Here is a 23,702-nt window from a genome sequence, read left to right as displayed (position 1 = left end):
CTGATCCTTGTAGCACTCCACAATTTACTGCCTGCCAACTTGAAAATGCATTTTAATCCTTAGGATCTATGTGTACGTTCTGTTTTGCATTGCTGTGGTGAGAATGTGTGGTAAAAGATAATGTAAACTCTGTCTGAATTTTGTTCACATTGCAATTACCTCAGAACACTGTGAGAGTTGCTAATATCCCGTGGGCTGTTATCACCTTCATTTGCTTTATTTATATTAGTTTCATCCTCTTACTATGGTGAGAGAGTTTCTTTCTCTTTCCCTTGCCTGGGCTCCTAATGCTATGTTGTTTTATTCAGGAGTGGTGATTTAGGAGGGGACAAGTTGTTGTTTCATTTATATCCGCTTTGTTTCCAAACCTCCCTGAACTTTCTGGAAACAGGTAGTGGGGTCTGTGGGCAGGAGAGCTTGATGTACAATTAAGTTAGATTAAAAATTCACCCTCTCTTCTGCCTTGCTTGCTACTTGCATTTGACTCTTACCACAGTTGGTACAATTTATCTCATGCTGTAGCTGCTTCTATCAAATGAGCATCTCAGTGTTCCTTTTATTGCAGGCCCAGTGTCTAATACCCAGGTGCCCTGTGTTTTGTTTCTAGATGAGTGTGATCCATTCACAGTTTTTAGCATTTCTGCTATAAGATTGCACCTTGGTTTCTGTACATATTTGTTTTATTATTTTCATGCTCATGATGGTATGGTGACAGTCAACCTCACACTTCAGAGGGAAGGACCAGCTGTTGCCTTGTTGATGTTGTAAGGGTCCTTCTTATTTTCTCTTCCATGCTCCTATTAGTACAGTGTAAGAATGTGATAAAAGTCAAGAATGAGAAAAGGGCATTTGACCCATTGAAGTTTGTTCTGCAACTCTCCTACTGAAGCTTGCCTCACTAAGACCCTAACTCTGCTATAAACTCTACTCTAGTACCACAGCTGTCTTTCTGAAGCTTCTCCATCATCCAGTGCACTAATGCTCCTATTACAATTGTTATGACCAGTTGAGAAAGGTGTCTAGGGGTCCCTCAGCCTTCACCTGGTCTTATTGTAACAGGGTTTAATTTTAAACACATTGTGTTTTTAGCTCCCCCTTGGTGAATCCTTGTTCACAGCTTTCCAATTATAAGGCAAAGAAACCAGCACAAACAGGCTTTCTTAGGTTTAAAGAAGAAAAGTTGAAATTTATTAAACTTAAGCTTAAACTCTAATCAGTTAACGCCTACAGATACATGGCGCGCCCAAGCTAGCATGCATACGCGATACGTACATGCAAATGGAGACAGAAAAGAGCAGAAGAAAAATAAAGTGGAAAAGTTTGAGGCAATATCTGAAGAGTTTTTGTTATGGTTCTTTGAGCTCAGTGTAGAGTCCTTGCTTGTAGGTAGATCTTGCTTTTTGTTGGGGCCCAGTATTCCTCTTAAACCTTGTTTGCTATAGGAGACTTTTCTCTCTTGGGGTTCATGTGTCTTCAGTAGATTCAGAGGCTTGTGAGAAAGAGATGGGAGCAGACAGGAGAGATCTTTTCAGTTCAGGAGCAAACAGACACTCCCAGTTCAAACTGTTTGTACAATTCAGAAAACCCCAGGTTGCCAAGCAGGTTAGTCATGTAACTAACTGTTCTGACTATGTCATGGATTGTAGCACCTTAGCAGTCTCTGGATTGCTCCTCTTGCACACAATACCTGGTGATCAAAAGTCCATTGTGGGTTGAATGTGTCAGGGAATGGTCCTTTGTCCTTCCAATCACTGTCTGTTAACATGCAAATATCTTTTCCAGCCACAGCTGATCTGTTTAACAAGTCCTTTCTTCACTCCAGTAACAGTTTAAAATTAATGTTCATGACAAAATTGTTGTGCCTCATTCTTGGCAGTTGGGGGCCGAGCATGACACAATACCCAAGTCTATTTTGAATGCCCCAAATGTTTTTGCCACTTCTACCACCTCACCTGGCAGATTATTCCAACTATTGATCAGACGAAGTAAAGACATTTTTCCTAATATATCTTCTTTCCTTTTCCTGTCCTTTTGCCTGCCTCTCCCATTCTCTTCCTTTACTCTCATTTCCTCCCCTTCCCCTCCTGCATAAAGGACAGAATAGAAGAGGACAGGGAAGAAGGCAGAAACTGGGAGGGAAGAGGGGAGAAGTGTTAATGGTGCTTTGGAGTGGGGGAGCGAGGAGTGACCCTACATTGAATGATGGAGAGGGGAAAAGTGCCAGCATGATCTGGTTAGTCTATTGAAAATGTCAATTTGTCTTTAGATATTTGGAAAATTCTCCTTCAAATCCTCCCTAACCTTCGGTGATACAAGCCAACTGTGCCTGGCAATTTTTCTTATATTCCTGTTAAAATTTTTAATAGAGTTTCCTTTTGAATACACATCTCCATTGGTGACTCTTCCCCATCTTCCTCAGATACTTCTTGCTGCATTTTCACCTTGCTCTGTAAAAAGAAACAAAATCTTTATGAACCATCTCCACTGTTACCTCAGTGTAAGATGTTGTCTTTATCTGAATGATCCCACCTTTTATTTGAATATCCTTTTACTTCTTCTGTATTTACAAAAACGCTTGCTATATCTACAAAAGCAAAATACTATGGATGCTGGAAATCTGAAAGAAAAATAGACAATGCTGAAGATACTTAATGGGTCAGGCAGTGTCTGTGGAGAGAGAAACAGAATTAACATTTCAGTCTGTAATCTTTCATCAGAACTCTTCTTTCTATTAAAGCACAATTTTTGCTTTCATTTCTCCATTTATGCATGGAACCCTGCCTTTGAAGTGTTGACTTTGATATACAGACCACTCTTATGTTGGTGTGAGAGCAAATTTTCCCCACAAGCAACAATGAAATTTCAGAACGGTTAATCTATATTTTTGGAGGTGTTGATTGCGGGAAGAATGTTGATCAGGACTGGGAGGACTCCCTGCTTGGCGTCAAACAGTGCCTTAACATTCACTTGAACTTTCAGAAGAGGCAGAGCTAATAGTTTAGTTTCTCATTGAAGGCTGATACCTCCAGTAATGCAGCACTCTAATTGCACTATACTGATGTATCAGCTTAGATCGTGTGCTTGACTGGAACTTGAAACTACAGACTCAAAGGTATGAGTGCAGTCGGTTATATGTAATGCTTCCATATTTGGGAATTGAATCTCATTGGACTGGCAGTACAAAACCACAGCAAGAAAAAACAAACAATTTAATAATTTAAATAAAGGAAATAATATCTAACCCTTTTTTTTTTAAAGTGTCCTTTATACCCCAGGCCTCTTTTATATATTTTATGTCGTGGGGGCCTTTATTCCTCAGGCCCCCTTTACATACATTAAAAAAAAACTTTATTAAAAACCGATCAATAAAACAAAAACTCAAAGTAAAACAGCATTGTCCGCATCGATGGTGCACTCCAGCCTCTGCGGTGCCCTCCGGTCGCGGAAGGCAACAAGTGTGCCGGCGGACACCGCATGCTCCTTCTCCAGAGACACCAAAATTTCACAATCATGAAGACTTATAGTTCTGTTGTGAGACTGTTCTGTAGCCTTTATTTTATTGTGAAATCTATTTAAGCTAGAGCCTCGACATGCACCTTTATGTTTCTTGGGACTACTACCGCCAAATCTCCCTCTTGTACAACTGGAGACACTTCCTCCAGTACGCTGAAGCAAAGGTCACTTCTGTACTCTATCAATACTTGCATAGCTCCTTCTTACTCTTCAGTTTTTTAACCCATTCTGGAAATCTGGAATTTTAAAAAAAAGCTAGTCTAATGATGGCCATGAAACCATTGTCGATTGTTGCAAAAACCCATCTGGTTCACTAATGTCCTTTAGCGAAGGAAATCTGCAATCCTTACCTGGTCTGGCCTGCATGTGACTCTAGATCCACAGCAATGTGTTTGACTCTTAAAATGCCCTCTGAAATGGCCTAGCAAGCCACTCAGTTGTACCTAACCTCTAAAAAGTCAATAAGGAATGAAACCGGACGGACCACCCAGCATCGACCTAGGCACCGGAAACGACAACAGCAAACCCAGCCCTGTCGACCCTGTAATGTCCTCCTTACTAACATCTGGGGGCTTGTGCCAAAGTTGGCAGAGCTGTCCCACAATCTCGTCAAGCAACAGCCTGACAAAGTCATACTTACCGAATCATACCAGTCAGACAATTTCTCAGATATGATCATCACCATCCCTGGGTATGTCCTGTCCCACCGGCAGGACAGACCCAGCAGAGGTGGTGGCTCAGTGGTATACAGTCGGGAGGGAGTTGCCCTGGGAGTCCTCAACATTGATTTCGGACCCCATGAAATCTCATGGCATCAGGTCAAACATGGGCAATGAAACCTCCTGCTGATTACCACCTACCACCCCCCCCTCAGCTGATGAATCAGTACTCCTTCATGTTGAACACCACTTGGAAGAAGCACTAAAGGTGGCAACGGTACAAAATGTACTCTGGGTGGGGGGCTTCAATATCCATCACCAAGAGTAGCTCGGTAGCACCACTATTGACCGAGCTGGACGAGTCCTAAAGGACATAGCTGCTAGACTGGGTCTGCGGCAGGTGGTGAGGGAACCAACAAGAGGGAAAAACATACTTGACCTCATCCTCACCAATCTGCCTGCCGCATGTGCAGCCGTCCATGACAGTATTGGTAGGAGTGACCACCGCACAGTCCTTGTGGAGACGAAGTCGCGTCTTCACATTGAGGATATCCTCCATTGTGTTGTGTGGCACTATCACCGTGCTAAATGGGATAGATTTTGAACAGATCTAGCAATGCAAAACTGGGCATCCATGAGGTGCTGAGGACCAGCAGCAGCAGCAGAATTGTACTCAACCACAATCTGTGACCTCATGGCCCGGCGTAGCCCCCACTCTATCATTACTATCAAGCCAGGAGACCAACCTTAGTTCAATGAAGAGTGCAGGAGGGCATGCCAGAAGCAGCATCAGGCATACCTCAAAATGAGGTGTCAACCTGATGAATCTACAATCCAGGACTACTTGCCTGCCAAACTGCATGAGCAGAATGCGATAGAGAGAGCTAAGCGATCCCATTATCAATGGATCAGATCTAAGTTCTGCAGTCCTGCCACATCCAGTTGAGAATGGTGGTTGACTATTAAACAACTAACTGGAGGAGGTGGCTCCACAAATATCCCCATCCTCAATGATGCGGGAGCCCAGCACATCAGTGCAAAAGATAAGGCATTGTTGCATTTGCAACAATCCTCAGCCAGAAGTGCCAAGTTGATGATCCATCTTGGCCTCCTCCTGAAGTTCCCAGCATTACAGATGCCAGTCTTCAGCCAATTCAATTCACTCCACGTGATATCAAGAAACGACTGAAGGCACTGGATCCTGCAAAGGCTATGGGCCCTGACAACATTCTGGCAATAGTACCAAAGACCTGTGCTCCAGAACATGGCGTGCCCCTAGCCAAGCTGTCCCAGTAGAGTTGCAATACTGGCATCGACCCGGCAATGTGGAAAATTGCCCAGGTATGTCCTGTACACAAAAAGCAGGACAAGTCCAACCCGGCCAATTACCACCCCCCTCAGTCTACTCTCAATCATCAGTAAAGCGATGGAAGGTGTAATCGACAGTGCTATCAGGTGGCACTTGCTCAGCAATAACCTGATCAATGACGTTCAGTTTGGGTTCCGCCAGGGGCACTCAGCTCTTGACCTCATTGCAGCCTTGGTTCAAACAGGGACAAAAGAACTGAACTCAAGAAGTGAAGTGCGAGTGACTGCCCTTGACATCAAGGCAGCATTTGACCGTGTATGACATCAAGGAGCCCTAGCAAAACTGGAGTCTATGGGAATCGGGGAAAAACTGTCCGCTGGTTGGAGTTGTACCTAGCGCAAAGGAAGATGGTTGTAGTTGTTGGAGGTCAATCAGTGCAGGAGTTCTTCAGGGTAGTGTCCTAGGTCCAACCAGCTGCTTCATCAATGACCTTCCTTCAATCATAAGGTCAGAAGTGGGGATGTTCGCTGAAGATTGCACAATGTTCAGCACCATTTGCGACTCCTCAGGTACTGAAGCAGTCCGTGTAGAAATGGACAATATTGAGGCTTGGGCTGATAAGTGGCAAGTAACATTCACACCACACAAGTGCCAGGCAATGACCATCTCCAACAAGAGAGAATCTAACCATCTCCGCTTGACATTCAACGACATTACGATCGCTGACTCCTCCACTATCAACATCCTAGAGGTTACCATTGACCAGAAGCTGAACTGGATCAGCCAAATAAACACTGTGGCTACAAGAGCAGGTCAGAGGCTGGGAATCCTGCAGCAAGTAGCTCACCCCCTGAATCCCCAAAGCCTGTCCACCATCGACAAGGCACAAGTCAGGAGTGTGATGGAATTCTCTCCACTTGCCTGGATGGGTGCAGCTCCAACAACACTCAAGAAGCTCGACACTATCCAGGACAAAGCAGCCCGCTTGATTGGCACCCGTTTCACAAACATTCACTCCCTCCGCCACTGATGCACAGTGGCAATACTGTGTACCATCTACAAGATGCACTGCAGCAACGCGCCAAAGATACTCAGGCAACACCTTCCAGACCCACGACCTCTACCAACTAGAAGGACAAGGGCAGCAGATGCATGGGAACACCACCACCTACAAGTTCCCCTCTGAATCACACACCATCCTGACTTGGAACTATATTGCCGTTCCTTCATTGTCCTGGAACTCAAAATCCTGGAACTCCCTTCCTAACAGCACTGTGGGTGTACCTAACCCACATGGACTGCAGTGGTTCAAGAAGGCAGCTCACCACCACCTTCTCAGGGGCAATTAGCAATAAATGCTGACCTGGCCAGCGACGCCCACATCCAATGAAACAAATAAAAAAATATCCATGGGTCTCACTCCTTGGCCATCATCCTGAACATTCAACCAATATTTAAACTTGCTAGTAGCTTTTCTGCATGTCCCATAATTGTCACATCCTTTCATCCACTAGAATCCTCTAGAATCTAATCCACTCTAGGCCATTGGCCTATGTGTGATAGCTGTGTCCTGATCACTCGCATTACCACTATCCAGCTCCTGATCTATCATATTCTGTTCCTCAGGATTTCTGCTGTAATAGCCAGATCTGCTTAAGGTGCTTTCACCCTCAATCTGCTGGGGTTCTTTTTCCTTCCATTGAATTGATTACCCAGGACTTTTTTTTAAGGCAGCAGATATCTGATACAACAAAGACTTCCTCTCTGAGAACTGAACACCAGTTAGAACCAAGAGCCTGTCCATATGAGACATTTTAGCACAATCCAGTAATTTAAATTAGGACCAATCCAGGGGTCCCCAAATTGAATTTCATCAATCAGATTTATACAATCAGTTAAAATCCATCTTATATTCTTCCATGGAATGACCAGCTGTTTTCTGAAATCTATCAAATTCTGACCATGTCGCGTATGCATTGAACAGATCATCTTTCATGTAGATTTCATCTAAAAAATCTAATCGGTCCAATCCTTCATCACTATCCAACTGGCGGGCATCAGCTCACAAAATACTTTACTTCCGATTTTACTTCTTGTAGTAAGCAACAACACCTTGTGCTGGATTTTACTCACCCCCTGACGTCGGGGGTTGTAGCAGGGCGAGCCCAGAAAATGGCTCCGGAAGAGACCCACCACAGGCCTTGACGCCGGGAAGGCCCAACGCCATATTACTGGTGGCGGCGAGTCCTGGTGGTGACTCCCCCCCACTCCCCGCCACTCAGCGACGGGACCAACATGACAATATGTTAATTTATCAAAACGAAAGAATAATTACTTATCTCGTTGGGCAGGCCATCCCGCTCCCATATTACCGTCGATGGCCGGCACTCCCACACTGTCCAATCTCCGACCAGAGATCCGATGTGGGACTCTGTTGGGGAGGGAGAAGCAGATAAGTATTTCAGTGTGGGGGAGGGGGGGCGGGGGAGAGGGATAAACCTTACCTGATGGGTCGAGGGAGTGCTGGGAAGAGATAAAGGTAAAAGTGTATGACCTTTGTGGGAGGGGGAAGGTCAGAAACTCAAGGGAAGTATTTTGTCAGGGGCATAGAGGGCAGGAATGATAGTTTTGCTAATGGAGGGCGGATGGGTGGGAGAGCGGCAGGAAAGATTTCTCTAATTATTTTAACACTTTAATATTAACTGTTGCTTTAAAATTGTAAACTGTCAGTAAGGGCACTAAACCTTTTAAAAATGGCACTGGCACCTGTGCAGTGGCACCGGAGCAGTAGCTCTGCGGAATAAACCTCATGCGTGCGCCCCACCGTTTTTGAAGCTCACCGCCAAAAATTCAGCCCCTTGTTTTCTCTTTGGTAGGATATAACCCACGTCAACATATCCACTTCATTCTTCCATTGGTCATATGGTTAAGACTCTGAGAATGACCACTAAAATGTTAGTTTTCTGTCTGAAAGGTTCTTTTTAGTTTCCAACCTTCATGTTTAGGCAACCATTCTCTGCTACCATGTTCTATTCCGGAAAGCCAGTTGGTGAAGGATGAACCTGGAGTGAATCGTTACACGCTTTTATAAGAATTTATTCACAAGGATACACATTTCAAACATGCACTATCTCAAAGAACAAAGAACAGTACAGCACAGGAACAGGCCATTCGGCCCTCCAAGCCTGCGTCGATCTTGGTGCCTGCCTAAACTAACACCTTCTGCATTTCCGGGGCCCATATCCCTCTATTCCCTTCCTATTCATGTATTTGTCGAGATGTCTCTATCGTATCTGCTTCCACCACCTCCCCTGGCAGCAAGTTCCAGGCACTCACCACCCTCTGTGTAAAAAACTTGCCTCGCACATCCCCTCTAAACTTTGCCCCTCGCACCTTAAACCTATGTCCCCTAGTAACTGACTCTTCCACCCTGGGAAAAAGCTTCTGACTATCCACTCTGTCCATGCCGCTCATAACTTTGTAAACCTCTATCATGTCGCCCCTCCACCTCCGTCATTCCAGTGAAGACAATCCGAGTTTTTCCAACCTCTCCTCATAGCTAATGCCCTCCAGACCAGGCAACATCCTGGTAAACCTCCTCTGTACCCTCTCCAAAGCCTCCACGTCCTTCTGGTAGTGTGGTGACCAGAATTGCACGCAATATGCTAAGTGTGGCCTAACTAAGGTTCTGTACAGCTGCAACATGACTTGCCAATTTTTATACTCTGTGCCCTGACCGATGAAGGCAAGCATGCCATATGCCTTCTTGACTACCTTATCCACCTGCGTTGCCACTTTCAGTGACCTGTGGATCTGTACGCCCAGATCTCTCTGCCTGTCAATACTCCTAAGGGTTCTGCCATTTACTGTATACTTCCCACCTGCATTAGACCTTCCAAAATGCATTACCTCACATTTGTCTGGATTAAACTCTATCTGCCATTTCTCCACCCAAGTCTCCAACCGATCTATATCCTGCTGTATCCTCTGACAATCCTCATCATTATCCGCAACTCCACCAACCTTTGTGTCGTCCGCAAACTTACTAATCAGACCAGCTACATTTTCCTCCAAATCAATTATATATACTACAAAGAGCAAAGGTCCCAGCACTGATCCCTGCGGAACACCACTAGTCACATCCCTCCATTCAGAAAAACACCCTTCCACTGATACCCTCTGTCTTCTATGACCGAGCCAGTTCTGTATCCATCTTGCCAGCTCACCTCTGATCCCGTGTGACTTCACCTTTTGCACCAGTCTGCCATGCGGGACCTTGTCAAAGGCTTTACTAAAGTCCATATAGATAACATCCACTGCCCTTCCTTCATCAATCATCTTCGTCACTTCCTCATAGCTGGTGGAAGATTGCTGAATTTCACTGAGGGAGACTGCAGATGACTTTGCAGGACGAACTCGAACTGCTCTGGGCCTTGAGTTCCCGGCTTCGGACTGCAGCATCCCAGCATGGGCAGCTGCAGTTTGGCTGTCTGTCTGACATGCAGCAGCAGTGGTGGGAGGATGAATGCTGCCATCCTGAGAGAGAATAGCAGATTCGTGTACCACAGAGCCACTGCCACTCCCTCAGGGCAGAACCTCAGCAAACCAAGTAAACTGCTGAAGTACAGATTGCTGGACAGTTGTGAGAGCCTGCAAGCCCCTTTCAGCACTGATATCCACAGTCATGATACCAGCAGTCTGAGCCTTCATGGCACCAAGCTGGGCTTGCATGGCAACAAGCATGATTCTCATGACATCAGTTTGCGCTTCACTGCAGCACTCAGACAGTGGGTGGCTTCTGCCATTGTGAGATATTGTATCACTTCTGGGTCCACAAGTGCTTTCATGGAGTTGACCACCACTTTGGGCTCCAAACTCTGCAAAAAACCCTTTGCCAAGTTAGAACTGAACTCCGCCATGCTCTTTGACAGCAACAACAGACTCTGTGTCAGACCTGTCAATGCATCAAGCATCTCTGTGTGCCTGCCCATCAGCTTTTCCCTGTATGAGCCCCATCAAAGTCCTCAGTTAAGTCCTGTGCAGCAGATCTCGTCTGTAACCTTGCCCTTTGGGGAACTGGTACACACACTATCCTTTCCTCCTGTCCCTGGTTGTCACCTCCTCATGCCCAGTGACTCATCACATGTAGATTCCACCTCCATACTCCCTTCTAAAGTACACGCAGTTCCGTTATCTGAACTGGTGGCTGCAAGTGTCAGATCAGGTGATGGCACCTCTTCATCAGTTATGTGCTCTTGCTCGCACATTCCAGGGTGAGGCTGCACTAGCTGGCCAAGCAGCAAATCTTGGGAATCTGAAAGCAGTGATGCAGAAGGAGAGTGCTTGAGGTGAGGGAAGATGGGGGAGGGAGGGGGCATTGGGTGGAAAGTAAGACCTCCATGGTCACACCATCTGCAGCTTGTACCACATGCCAGATAGCAGGACGAAGGTAAAGTGGGATTTGAGAAGGTGCAGAAGGCAGGAACATAGTGTCATCCTGGCTGTGGAGTTTGCAACAGCCTCAGCCACTTCCAGCCCAATAATTCAAAGCACCATCTCCTCCAAGGGGCTCAGGAGATGCAGGTGTGCCAGTCTCTTGCCAGTTCTCTGATGCTGCCTCCTATGAAGTGTCACCATGGCCTGCAATAGTTAGGAAAGAGTGTGAGTGTGCCTGCCATAGATGAATAGCTGGAGGCATGTGGAAGCTGCGAGATATGGGTATGAGGTTTGCAGCAGTGGTATGTGTGAGAGGGTGAAGTAGAGCATCTGAATTCTAGGCATGAGTCCTGATTGCTGACGGGTGGGTGATAGGGGTGTGGTGCCATTGAGCAGCATGTGAGGTTGGTGTGGTGCAGTGGGTAGGATATGGCATTTGAAGATGCATTCACTTACTTTGACCAACTGTGTGAGGTCATTGAACATTTTGCAGGCAGGTCCTCAGGAACAGGCTCGTTGAAGCAACTTCCATTGGATACTTGCTGCCATTCCCTTCACAGAACTCTTGCTCGGCACACATGCATGCAGTCAGTCAGCAGTGCATTTCACGCTGGGCTGTACGCTGCTATCATGCGGGTGAGCAGGCAGCAGGAATCCTGCATCACCTCGAACAGGCACCGGGTGATGGCACATTGCGATCCCTGTGGCTGAAAACCTTTAAGGGGGACTGGATGATGCTATGAGTTGGCATTCTGGCCTTTAAAGTCTGGGGCTGTGTTTCAGTCCAGCTTATTCTGATTGGCTGAGGTCTTGTGTAGTGGACTCACCAGAAGTTAGCGTAAACTGTTTAAACTCACTTTAATTGGGTCACTTGGGTTTGACAGATGGAAAATGTTCATTCCATCATCAAATCCAAGCCCATGGTGCTAATAGATAAATGTATAATCACCCAACAACCACAGTTTCAATACTTTTTTTTAATATCGGGGCATAAGTGAATCCCCAGTTAATGCCCACCACCTACATACATTTAAATACAATTAGCAAATATGGCAGCCAATTTGTGCACAGCAACATCCTATGAACAGCACTCTGATAATGGTCAAATACTCTGTTTAGTGATGTTGGCTGAGGGATAAATGCTGGCCAGGGAAATATTTTCTCCCCTTTATTTCTTGAAATAATGCCATGGGTCATTTTACATACTCCTCAGAAAGCAGATAAGACCTCAGTTTAACATCCTAAGCACTGCACTAGGACATCAACCTAGATTTTGTACTCACAGTCCTTGGAGTGGGACTTGACCCTGAAACCTACTGACCCAGTGGCATGTGTGCTACCAACTGAGCCACAGCTAACCCCCAATGCCAACTGGTAACTTCCCCAAGCAATTGCTTTGCATTGGTAAGCCCAAACAGTAAGAATTGTTAATGCATTCAGAAGTGGAGTATTACAACCTAGCCTGATCCGATCCTCACCCAACAGTCAAGTGTGAATATGTCGAACAGAGACAAGTGGAACAGCAATCTGGAGCAGGAAACCAGGTTGACTATTTCCCTGCCAAGCCCAGGGGAATTACATCGTATTTACAGCACAGAAATGGGCCATTCGGCCCCACAGGTCTATGCTGGTGTTTATCATCACACCTGCTGTCCTAGCTGAGATCACCTAACACAGCACAGATTAATAGGTCAAAACTGGGACATTCTGGTCCGTAGTGAATTTATCCATGTATGGAGTTGCATAGAGTCATAGAATGGTTACTGTACAGATGGAGACCGTTTGGTATGTCTTACATCCTCTCTTTTGTTTTCAAAATGAGATGTCATTCCAGCATTCAGGAAATCTAACTATTTGTTCATCATAATAATTTGAATTATTTTGCAGCCTGCCTGTACCTATTATCTTCTTCCGAAAGACATTGGTGCCACCAATCGCAAACATGACATCCACGACTGTAATTATTCAGCAGCCTGGGGTTGTGTTGAATGCAGGTACAGGGCGGTGGAGCACAGGATTATGCAGCTGTTTTGACGATATGCCCATCTGTAAGTCTCTTGATCAATGAATTCTTTACTGTGTAATTGTAGCAAGTTGAGTTCAAGTTGCCTTTATAATGTCACCCTCTCCATTAACATAACCAAGGAAGAGAGAAAAGGTTCAGGGGAGTTCTTTCCACAGAAGATTGGCAGTCCCAGAGATCTACTTTATGTTCAATCTATCTCCAAACGTCTATTCAAAAAAGGGCCAAAATATGTTTTGATTAGAATATGCTTTGATGGCTGAGTTAACGACATACCCAGTTATGAAGGGCATTTCTCTGTAACCTCCTCTAGTCCTACAATCCTCTGAGAATTCTGTACTCCTCCAACTCTGGCCTCTTGAGCATCAATGAATTCCTTTGCCTCACAATGTGCAGCCATGCCTTCAGCCTTCTAGCCCCTTTTTTAACTCCTTAGAGACCATTGTAGTCCTTTAGAGCCACCACAGTCGCATTACTGACCAAGAGGCTTTCCAGGGAAACTCTAGTAATTCATAGTTGACCACAAATTCAGCTCAGCATAAACAGAGTCAGAAGGACTTGACTCTATGGAATAACAACAACAACAAATGCATTTATATACTGACTTTAACCTAATAAAATGACCCCAGGCACTTCAGACAAAAATTGACACTGAGCCAAAGAATGAGACATTGTTGTGTTTTCTATTCTTTCATAGAACATGGGCATTACTGGCAAGGCCAGCATTTGTTATCCATCCCTAGTTAAAACTGAGTGGCTTGCGAGGCCACTTCAGAGGGTGGTTAAGAGTCACAGAATCGTTACAGTGCAGAAGGAGGCCATTCGGCCTGTGGGTTGGGAGTCACATGTAGGTCAGACCAGGTAAGAATGGCAGATTTCCTTCCCTAAAGGGCATTCGTGAACCAGATAGATTTTTTTGACAATCGATGATTGTTTCATGGTACCATTACTGAGACTAGCTTTCAATTCCAGATTTTTATTAATTAATTGAAATTCCACCAGTCACCACTGGTGGGATTTGAACCCATGCCTCCAGGGAATTAGCCTGGACCTCTGGATTACTAGTTCACTGATATTACCACTACATCACCGTCTCCCTGTCATTGGGACAGTTGGACATAAAGATAAGTTTAAAGAAGGAGTGAGATGTGGCGAGATGGATAGGGTTGGGAAGAGTATTTTATGTTTTAGGGGCTAGACATGGAATCTATTGAATTGTCGCCTGATTCTAAACGTTATAGAATACAGACTCTGAGTCCGGGGTTATTTTTACACTTTTCTTTGGTCAATGGCACTCAATAAACCAATCAGTCCATAATGTGTTGAATTTCTGCAGGCGTCCTTTCAATCATATGACATAACTTTGGAGGACGATCGTCGAAAACCCTGGAATTTTTTTTATTCTTTCATGGGATGTGGGCATCGCTGGCAAGGCCAGCATTTGTTACCCATCCCGAATTGCCTTTGACAACTGAGTGGCTTGCTAGGCCATTTCAGAGGGCTGTTAAGAGTCAACCACATTCCTGTGGGTCTGGAGTCACATGTAGGCCAGACCAGGTATGAACAGAAGATTTCTTCCCTAAAGGGCATTAGTGAACCAGATGGGTTTTTATGACAATTGATGATAGTTTCATGGCACCATTACTGAGACTAGCTTTCAATTCCAGATTTTTATTAGTTAATTGAATTTAAATTCCACCAGCTGCCATGGTGGGATTTGAACTCGTGTCCCCAGGGCATTAGCCTGGGCCTCTGGCTTACTAGTTCAGGGACATTACCACTACATCATCGTCTCCCCTAAAGAAGCTGCATGATTGCCAATTCCCCAGGATTTCTGCAGATCTTTTGCTATAGTTACCGTGGATGATTGAGAGAATCCGCTCAGGAATTCAACCCTCAAAGTTCTGGACCTCCACTTGTGGCATAGTCTACTTTGAACACCAAGGTTTGAATCCAGCCCCAACTGTTGGATCAAAGTCTCTTCTCTTTATTGGAATGGAAAATGTCAGTTGAAGATTCTAGCTCAATATCCCGTAGGGAACACTATCAAATGGTATTGTACCAGACTTGAGAGTGCTTGGTATGGAGATTTTCTCTTTAAACCTCTCTGCCTCTCCACCTCTCCCTCCTCCTTTAAGATGCTTCTTAAAACATACTTCTGCAACTACATGATGGCCCACCTGTCCCAATATCTCCTTATGTGGCTCAGTGTCAATTTTTGTCTAAGTAACAGTCCTTTACATAGCCTTGAGAGGTTTTAGTGCGTTAAAGGCAAATTGTTGTTGCTTTCCATTCCCCATTTCTCGACTTTGATGAACAGCAACATTTGCTCATACTATTTTTTTAAATGGTTGAAGTATGTGTTGGGGAGTTGTCTGGCTTCCTTGTTTATATTATATTGCGTTTGGGGCACTCTCCATATAGTTCCTAGTGAGTGTAGTTTCACCATAGAAAGCAGTTACAATCCAGTTTCAAATGACATTAAATTTGGCAATCTCACTTAGAAATATAACAAAGGCGCGCTAGGTTGGGAAATGACAATGTTAATTTTGAATAGCTGATGGCAGGTGCATGCTATGAGATTAAGAAGAAAGGATGCAAAGGAGGGGCATTTCTTGTGTAACTTATTCTGTGGTGTGTGATATCTAATCTGGGAGTGCTTGGTTCTAAATGAACTGTAAATAAGTTTTCGGTTCTAACAATAAAGAGGAAGTCCTCAACAGCTGCATAGTTGCATTTCTGTTTTTTTAAAGAAAGAAATTAAACTTATTTGTCTCTTGTTTTGGTCAGCCTTTCCTTAGTTGAGAGAAGAAACCAATGGTAGTCAATCTGTGTTGCTCCCGTTGTCTAACTGGGCCCCAGGACAGCTTGGAGGCAGTGCAGCATTGATTGTACCTCCACCTATGTGAAACATCTGGTGGTCAGTCTTTAGCACCTGCAGTATGATGGCTTTTTGTGAGTCTGGGTGGTGCAGAGGAGGTTTAACTTTGATCTTTGAGGTTAGGGTTCAAATCTGGCCCAGACGAATCAGTTGAAGAATTATTCTTTCTTGCAGCTATAAGGCTACTATTCAAAATGACTCAGGGGTCTCCTGATAGTTCAGTGAGGCTTGTCCATAAAGTCTAGGTCTGATTCCCAGTCAACATTGAGTTAGCTGATTCCAGCCAGGGATACAGTAGCAGTCCTACAATTGGCCACAGAGAGGGGAAAATTCGTTATTGGCCTTGTACATGTGTGGGGACAGTAACTGGCTTTGTGTGTGATGTCCATTTAGCCTGTTGACAATCATGGTCAAAGTCTGACATGAGTGTAATTGTCACTTGGGTGAAGTAAAAGAGGGCAATCGGACAGAGTAGAGACAAACCACAGCTAGGAATCAATGTACTTGAAACAGAAGGTAAAAAAAAATAAAATTTAGAACTTTACATTGGGAGGACACAACTGAGGGCCCAGTAGATGCAAAAAATAGCCTACAATTTATCACAATTGATGTTGTCAATCGGGGAGATCATGGGGAGAAGTGGAGCAGGGAATGGAAAATGTCACACTCTACTCAATGCCTAACAATGTTATACCTGACTTGGGACTGCTTAATAGGGAGTTTTTCTACTCCCCATAGCCAGACTTCGATGAGCAGAAACTTTTACCTACACCATTCTTTGAACTGGTTGGGGTATGCACTGGGGCATTCTCCAGCCTTCTTGTTACACAGAGTGTGCTGCTGTGCAAAGATTTCATGGGGGAAGACACTGAAACCTTTAGGATGCAATATGGTTCCACAATGTTGCTTACAAATACTTTAGTCAAGTTATTACTTATATAAACTGTGAGAAAGTGAAATGTAGCAAGAATTGTCATATTGTGATTCTTGATTTACAAGCCCAGTAAAATGGCTTGCAAGCCACTTTAACAGATAATGTTGCTTATCCCATGCCTTCCACATGGGAACAGAGATTAGAAGGAAGCCGTTCCCCATGACTGCTGCTCTACTGTACCTTTCAGTGGCTGCCACAGGGTCTGAGCATCACTGGCAAAGGTTTGAAAGGCAGCACTTGTTTGCTCTCAATATGCTGGAATTTTTTTTTTATTATTCATTTTGTTTGCATTGTTAAGGCTGGCAGTTATTGGCCAACCCTAGTTACCCCAAGAAAGAAGTGGTGGGTTGCCATCTTAAACTGCTGCAGCTCATGTGATCTAGCAGTTTTGATACAAGCGAGTGCTTTGCTAGGTAATTTCAAAGGAAGTTAGAATTAACCACATTACTGTGGGTCTGAAGTCACATACTGTCCAGAAAGGGACAGCAAGTTTCCTTCTCTAAAGAGTATTAGTGAACAGTTGGGCTTTTAGTACAGTTTCATGGTTACTTTTAGTGATGCCAGCTTTTTTTAAATTTCCAGATTTTTAAAATTGAATTCAAATCCTCAAGCTGCAAGGTGGAATTTGATGTCACACACTCTAGGTTAATAGTTCAATAACATCACTGCTACATTACTGTGTAATAGTGGATGAATCTAGGCGATTAAAAAGTACATTAAAAGCAATGTTTATTTTCATAGGCTGCTGTGGTCTCTTATGCCCGATGTTTATGGGATGCTATGTGGCCAGTAACTATGGAGAGAATTGCTGTGTGGGCATGTTGCCTGGAGGTATAGTTGCATTGAGAACTCATATGCGGCTTTCGTATGGTATTCAGGTAGGTGAATGATCAACTGTCACTTTTCCACAGCCCTTTTTCCCCACATGGATCTTTCCATTACTGAGGCCACTGAAGATATTCGTGGGTCACTACATTTTTCACCTCCTATGTTTGAATTCTATGCAAATTATTTGGACTAAGGACTCTCCTCCCACAGCCAGTTAGGAGGCTCTGCACCAAGTGGTCTGGCACTGCCATTATTTCAGAGTGAGGGAATCTCTCTGTATGTTTTTTTCTTTGGAGGAAGAAGAGAAGGTACAGTGAAAAAAAGAAAGAAAAGACTTTTATTTATGTAGCACCTTTCACAACCACTGGCAATTCCAAAGCACTTTACAGCCAATGAAGTATTGTCACTTCTGTAAACACGGCAGTCAATTTTCACACAGCAAGCTCCCACAAACAGTAATGTGATAATGACTATATAATCTGATTTTGTGATGTTGATCGAGGGATAAATATTGGCTTGGGCACCAGGGATAACTCACTTAATCATCTTCAAAATAATGTCATGGAATCTTTTATATCCACCTGAGAGAGCAGACAGGGCATCAGTTTAATGTCTACTCTGAAAGATAGCACCTCCAATAGTGCAGCACTCCCTCAGTATTGCACTGTAGCATCTGCCTAGATTTTATGCTTAAGTGGACTTGAACTGAGAATCTTATGACTCAGAGGCAAGAGCGCTACCAACGGAGCCACAGAACAGAAGGATGGCATACTGTTTAAGGTGTTCCAGAGACACATTGTGCCAATTGTGCGAGTCGGACGTCTCCCATCGACAGTCAAAGCAGTGATGCATGTGCACTCTGCAGAACTGCCTACACAGAATTAAGGACAGCAGACAGCTAAATGCAATGCTAGCATTTTAAAAGTTCATTCTGAGACTATGGGTGTCTCTAGCAAGGCCAGCATTTATTGGCCAACCCTAGTTGCCTTTGAGGAGGTGGTGGTGAGTCACCTTCTTGAACCGAAGGTGCTCCCTCAGCGCTGTTAGGTCAAGTGTTCCAGCATTTTAACCCAGCAACGATGAAGAAACAGCGATATATGTCCAAGTCAGAATGGTGTGTGACTCAGAGGTGATGGTATTCCCATGGACCTGCTACCCTTGCGCTTCAAGGTGGTAGAGGTTGCACATTTGAAAGGTGCTGTTAAGAAACAGTGATGAATTGCTGCGGGCCATTTTGTGTTTCGGGTACGCAGTGTGCCAGCTGCAAGGACGCTTGAAGCTAATGTGTATCACAGGGCTGGCACTACCAGTGGCAGTGATGGTCTTCCTCTATTCCCTTCAGACATGATGCAGCACTGCACTATGGGAAAGGTGCTCTGGATTGTGGTAGCCCTCTTGATACCACCTAATTCTGCACCACTGCCACTTCACCAGCCCTTAAATAAAGGGTTAGTGTGCTATGTCACTGAGCCATTTTCCTACTGCCACATTAATTGCACCTCATCACTTCCATAGTCTCAATCATTGACAAGACCATCTCCGCTTCCTTATATTCCTCACCACCTACATCTCCCTAACCCTTTCCAGCCACATTTCCTTCTGCATTCACCACTGGAAAGAACTCAGTCCCCTAAGTCGCTTACAATTTTCAATCTCCCAACTCTCTGGCCCTCCTATTGCCACAATAACCATGCAGCTGTTGATTTGCTCAACCATTTCCACATCTCCACCTTTCACTAACATATCCCCAGCAAAATCTTCACTGTCTCCCATCTCGATCCTACCCCGGTAAAGATTCCATATTCAATCCATCAAGTTCATGTGGCACAGACTTCAACAATGGCCACTTGTTATATATATAGAATCGTTGATATAATAAAACATCCCAAGGTGCTTCACAGGAGCATTATAAAGCAAAATTTGACATTGATCCACATAAGGAGATATTAGAAATATAAACAGAAAGTGCTGGAAATGCACAGCAGATCTGGCAGCATCTGTGGAGAGAAAAACAAAGTTAACGTTTCAGGTCGATGACCTTTGTCGGGGAAAATCGCTATATGCCAAATGGGAAATATTAATTTCATCAGTTGGAAACTTACCTTAGACTTAATGGAAAAAAAACCAGACAAGTAACTTTTAAAAAACTAGCAGCCAAGATGGCCACTGACATTTACATCTGAAATACCAGGAGATTGGACTGGAGGCAAAAAAATCTAACAAGAATCCCAGCCAGGATAATGGCTTGCTCTAAGTGATTGAATTACCTACAATGGCTTCATTAACATGGACATCAAAACCATCTCCACCCATTGACTTTGAAAGAGCCAACCCCCTCCAAGTGTGAATGGACATCCTGGGGCATGTAGAACCTTGAATTTCATTCTAAGATTCCAGAAAAACCTCATTAAGAACCAAGGGGATTGAGAAGAACCATGTGACCACTTGTTCATTCTGAAGAAACAAGTTTTGTTACATAGACAAGCAGACAGCAGTAACTGAGCGGACAGTAGCTGAGAAGGCTGCTGCTCCCCTGTCTTTCGCTCGTCTCTCTCTCTCCCCCGTCTCTCTCTCTCCCCAGAAAACATCAAGTGAAAACCGTCTGTGACTGGGGAACCCTCCAAGCCTACGGACTGCTACAGCCAGTGACAAGGGGAAGAGAACCCAACTGCAATTCTGCCTTCAAGCAACCCTGAGCAAAGCAGGCCAACCACAGTGCACTTTGACCAGCAAGGACTTCAGGAATACGGCTTCAGCCAAGGACTACTGGATTTACAGACTGTATTTAAGTTCCATTTATTCTGGACTTTAAACCAACCACTAAATCTATTTTCCCTCCTGAAATCTATTTGTATGTATGTGATTCTCATGTGAATGTGTGTGTGAATGTGTAGCGTATTTTTAAATCGGGTTAGAATGTTAACTACAATAAACTTACCTATTTCTTGTTTAAACGCAAGAAAACCCTGTCTGATTGGTTCTTTTGCAATCACATTAAAGGCAAAAGGTAAAAGACTCACTGAGGTGGTAATCACAACCACTGTTTAAACAAGGAATAAACCCTGTTGTGGTCAAATATGAGGAACGCTGAGAGGGGAGCCTGAAACACACTCCTCACCTGGCTGGAACAGAGATTTGGGAGCTATAGTCCAAGATCATAACCCAACGACAAATGAGAAATTGGAAGTGGGAAGCCAAATTGATCCTTATCAAAATTTAAAAAAAAGTTCAATACAGGTTTTCTTGTGTTTGTCCACACTCGAGGCCAGTCCCTTCCCAAGCCAAGGTGAAACAACTTGGGATTTTTTTTTTTATTCATTCATGGGACGTGGGCATCGCATTTATTGCCCATCCCTAATTGCCCTTGAACTGAGTGGCTTGCTACACCATTTCGAGGGTATGTAATAGTCAACCACATTCCTGTGAATCTGGAGTCACATGTAGGCCAGACCAGGTAAGGACAGTAGATTTCCTTTCCTAAAGGCCAGATGGGTTTTTACAACAATCAACAATGGTTTCATGGCCATCATTAGACTAGCTTTAAATTCCAGATTTATTAACTGAATTCAAATTCCACCTTCTGCTGTGGTGGGATTCGAACCCATGTCCCAGAGCAATACCTGGGTCTCTGGGTTACTAGTCCAGTGACAATACCAGTACGCCACCACCTCCCCTATGGTCCTACCTATTGAAGAGTTGAGGAATGTAGCTGGGCAGTTAGGGATTACATTCTGTGCAAAAGCTGAGAAATCCAAAATCCTAAGAATTGTGGCCAACCATTTTTCACTGGAACGTGAAGATTCAGAAACAGGGTTAGAGTCAGAAACAGACAGGGTAATGTTAGCAAAAATACAATTAGAACAGAGGAGACTGGAGTTGGAATTCCAGAGAGAGAAAGAGTGGAGAGAGTATCAAGAAAGGGAAAAGGAAAGGGAAAAAGAGAGAACTTTCCAGAAAGAGAAGGAGAAAAGAGAGCTAAGGCAGCTTGAATTAATTAGGGGGTGACACAATACCCCCAGTGAAGGCACGACAAGTGAGGAAGCTACCTCTAGCTCAGGGCCATGTGCTGAGCTCTTAAAGTTATCCCAGTTGATTCCAAAGTTCAGTGAGGGAGATGTGGAAGCATTTTTTGTTACTTTTGAAAAGCTTGCAAGACCGCTGAAATGGCCAGCCAAGAGCTGGACCCCGTTGTTACAAAGCAAGCTAACAGGAAAAGCCCATGAAGGTTATTCACTGTTTCCGGCTGAAAGTTCGTCAGATTATGAGATGACTAAAAATGCTATCCTTGGGGCATATGAGCTGGTACTGGAAGCGTACTGCCAGAAATTCCAAACCCTCCGGAAGCAGCCTGGCAAACTTACCTCCAGTTTGAAAGAGTTAAGCAGTTTGCTTTTGACCAGTGGATAAGGGCAATTAAGGTACAGCCCATATATGAAACCCTCAGAGAGTGACTCTTCTCGAAAAGTTTAAAAACTCACTTCCCCTTTCTATTAAAATCCACATAGAGGAACAAAAGATTCACAGAGCCAGGCAGGCCACAGTTCTGGCTGATGAATTTACTCTTGTACATAAGTCCAAGGGAAACTCTTCCCTAGTCACCCCCAAAAACCCGTAAAGGATAAAAGGTGAGAGGGTGATAGAAGCCTGAGCAACCCTGGGTGAGAAAGGAAAGCTGGACACACAGGCGGTCCTCCTCAAGCCAAAAGCTGGTGCAGAGAGCAGGAGTGAGACCCGAAGATCTGTGTGTTTCCACTGTAACAAAGCAGGTCACCTCTGAGCTGACTGCTGGAAATTACAGGAAAACCTGTAGGATTAATCAGGGCACACCAGACCAGTGCAGGAGACAGGGCCCTGATGGAAAGCACAGCAGAGCAAGCTGTGGCTTTAACTGCAGCAGTAATACCCAATAGACATACTGCTGTGGGTGCAGGAAAATTTAACAAAACTCCTGAAGGTTATCAGGATTTTGTATCCCAAGGGAGAGTGACCCCATACCCCTCGAGTGAGGCAAGCAAGCCCATAGTCATACTCAGGGATACAGGGGACACCAGATCCATTCTGCTGGGAAAAGGAATGACCTTTCCCCCAGAGAGTGCAGTGAATTCTAGGGTGTTAGTGAATAGTATCGGAGGGCGGTGTATGCCCATACATTTATAACAGGTGCACCTGGAGTGCGACCTAGTTTCGGGACCGGTAACTATGGGGATTGCCCCTAGTTTGCCTATGGACAGGGTTGACCTGCTCTTGGGTAATGATCTGGCAGGGGTGAAGGTGGTAGCTTCCCCAGTAGTGGTAAAGAGACCGATAGACACCAGGGAGACAGAGCAGTTGGAGGACACGGTCCCCAGCATTTCTCTGTGACTGTGTGGTGACTTGGTCCATGGCCAAACCAGCTCCCTCACAGGAGACTGAACTGGCACTGCAGACAGATAACCCTACTGTCTGGTTATCTGAAACCTTCTTTGGGAAGTTAGAGGACCCAAAGAATGGGTTAAAGACATCTTCCTTAGTTGAGGCTCAGTAAGCTGATCCAGTATTAAAGAAGTTAGCACAGACTGCCCAAATTAAAACTGAGGCAGGGGGTGTCCCTGAGTGTTACTATTTAAAGAATGAGGTGCTGATGAGGAAATGGAGACCTCCTCTCAGACCTGCAGAGGAACAGTGGATACAGTGGATTGTGTGGGACCCCTGCCGAAAACAAAAGGGTACAGACATGCACGGGTCTGTCAGACAGATAGGAAGGAAGAGGATGAAAAGGACAGTAAGGACAGGTTAAAGGAGGGCTGGGAGGATTCCCAACTAGAACCACCTACTGTCCAGTTAACCAACACAGAAATGTTGGAAAGATTAGACCGTACTTAAATGCAGACCAAAGAGGAACCCTACCAGGGCTGCTAACAATATTTACTGGAACCTGCAGGGGCAAGGAAAGTTCCCAAAAAGGCAAATCAACAGCGAGGGTGATACCTCACCCAGTCAAAGTTCCACAGGGGAGGGCAGCAGAAGCTGGACAGATACCTGCAAGTAGGAATGTCCCAGAGGACATGGGGACAATTAGCAAAGAGACCCAACCCACAGGAAAGAGAAAAGGGAAACAAAAATGCCCCAAAGTAAACAGC

General features: G+C 44.6%; 1 protein-coding gene across 1 annotated transcript in view; it reads left to right on the top strand.

The window, feature by feature from the left end:
* Positions 1 to 23,702, top strand: part of LOC137347076 (cornifelin homolog) — a 42,311-nt gene that overhangs the window by 7,994 nt on the left and 10,615 nt on the right. The window contains exons 2-3 of the mRNA XM_068011118.1: positions 12,805 to 12,965; positions 17,497 to 17,633. Coding sequence (XP_067867219.1) covers positions 12,860 to 12,965; positions 17,497 to 17,633 — 243 coding nt within the window. The 5' untranslated portion in view covers positions 12,805 to 12,859. The remainder of the gene's footprint in view (positions 1 to 12,804; positions 12,966 to 17,496; positions 17,634 to 23,702) is intronic.

The sequence above is a fragment of the Heterodontus francisci genome, chromosome 31 (genome assembly GCF_036365525.1).
Source record: "Heterodontus francisci isolate sHetFra1 chromosome 31, sHetFra1.hap1, whole genome shotgun sequence".
Classification (NCBI taxonomy): Eukaryota; Metazoa; Chordata; class Chondrichthyes; order Heterodontiformes; family Heterodontidae; genus Heterodontus; species Heterodontus francisci.
Note: the sequence above shows the minus strand (reverse complement) of the source record. Positions and strands in the feature narration are given on the sequence as shown.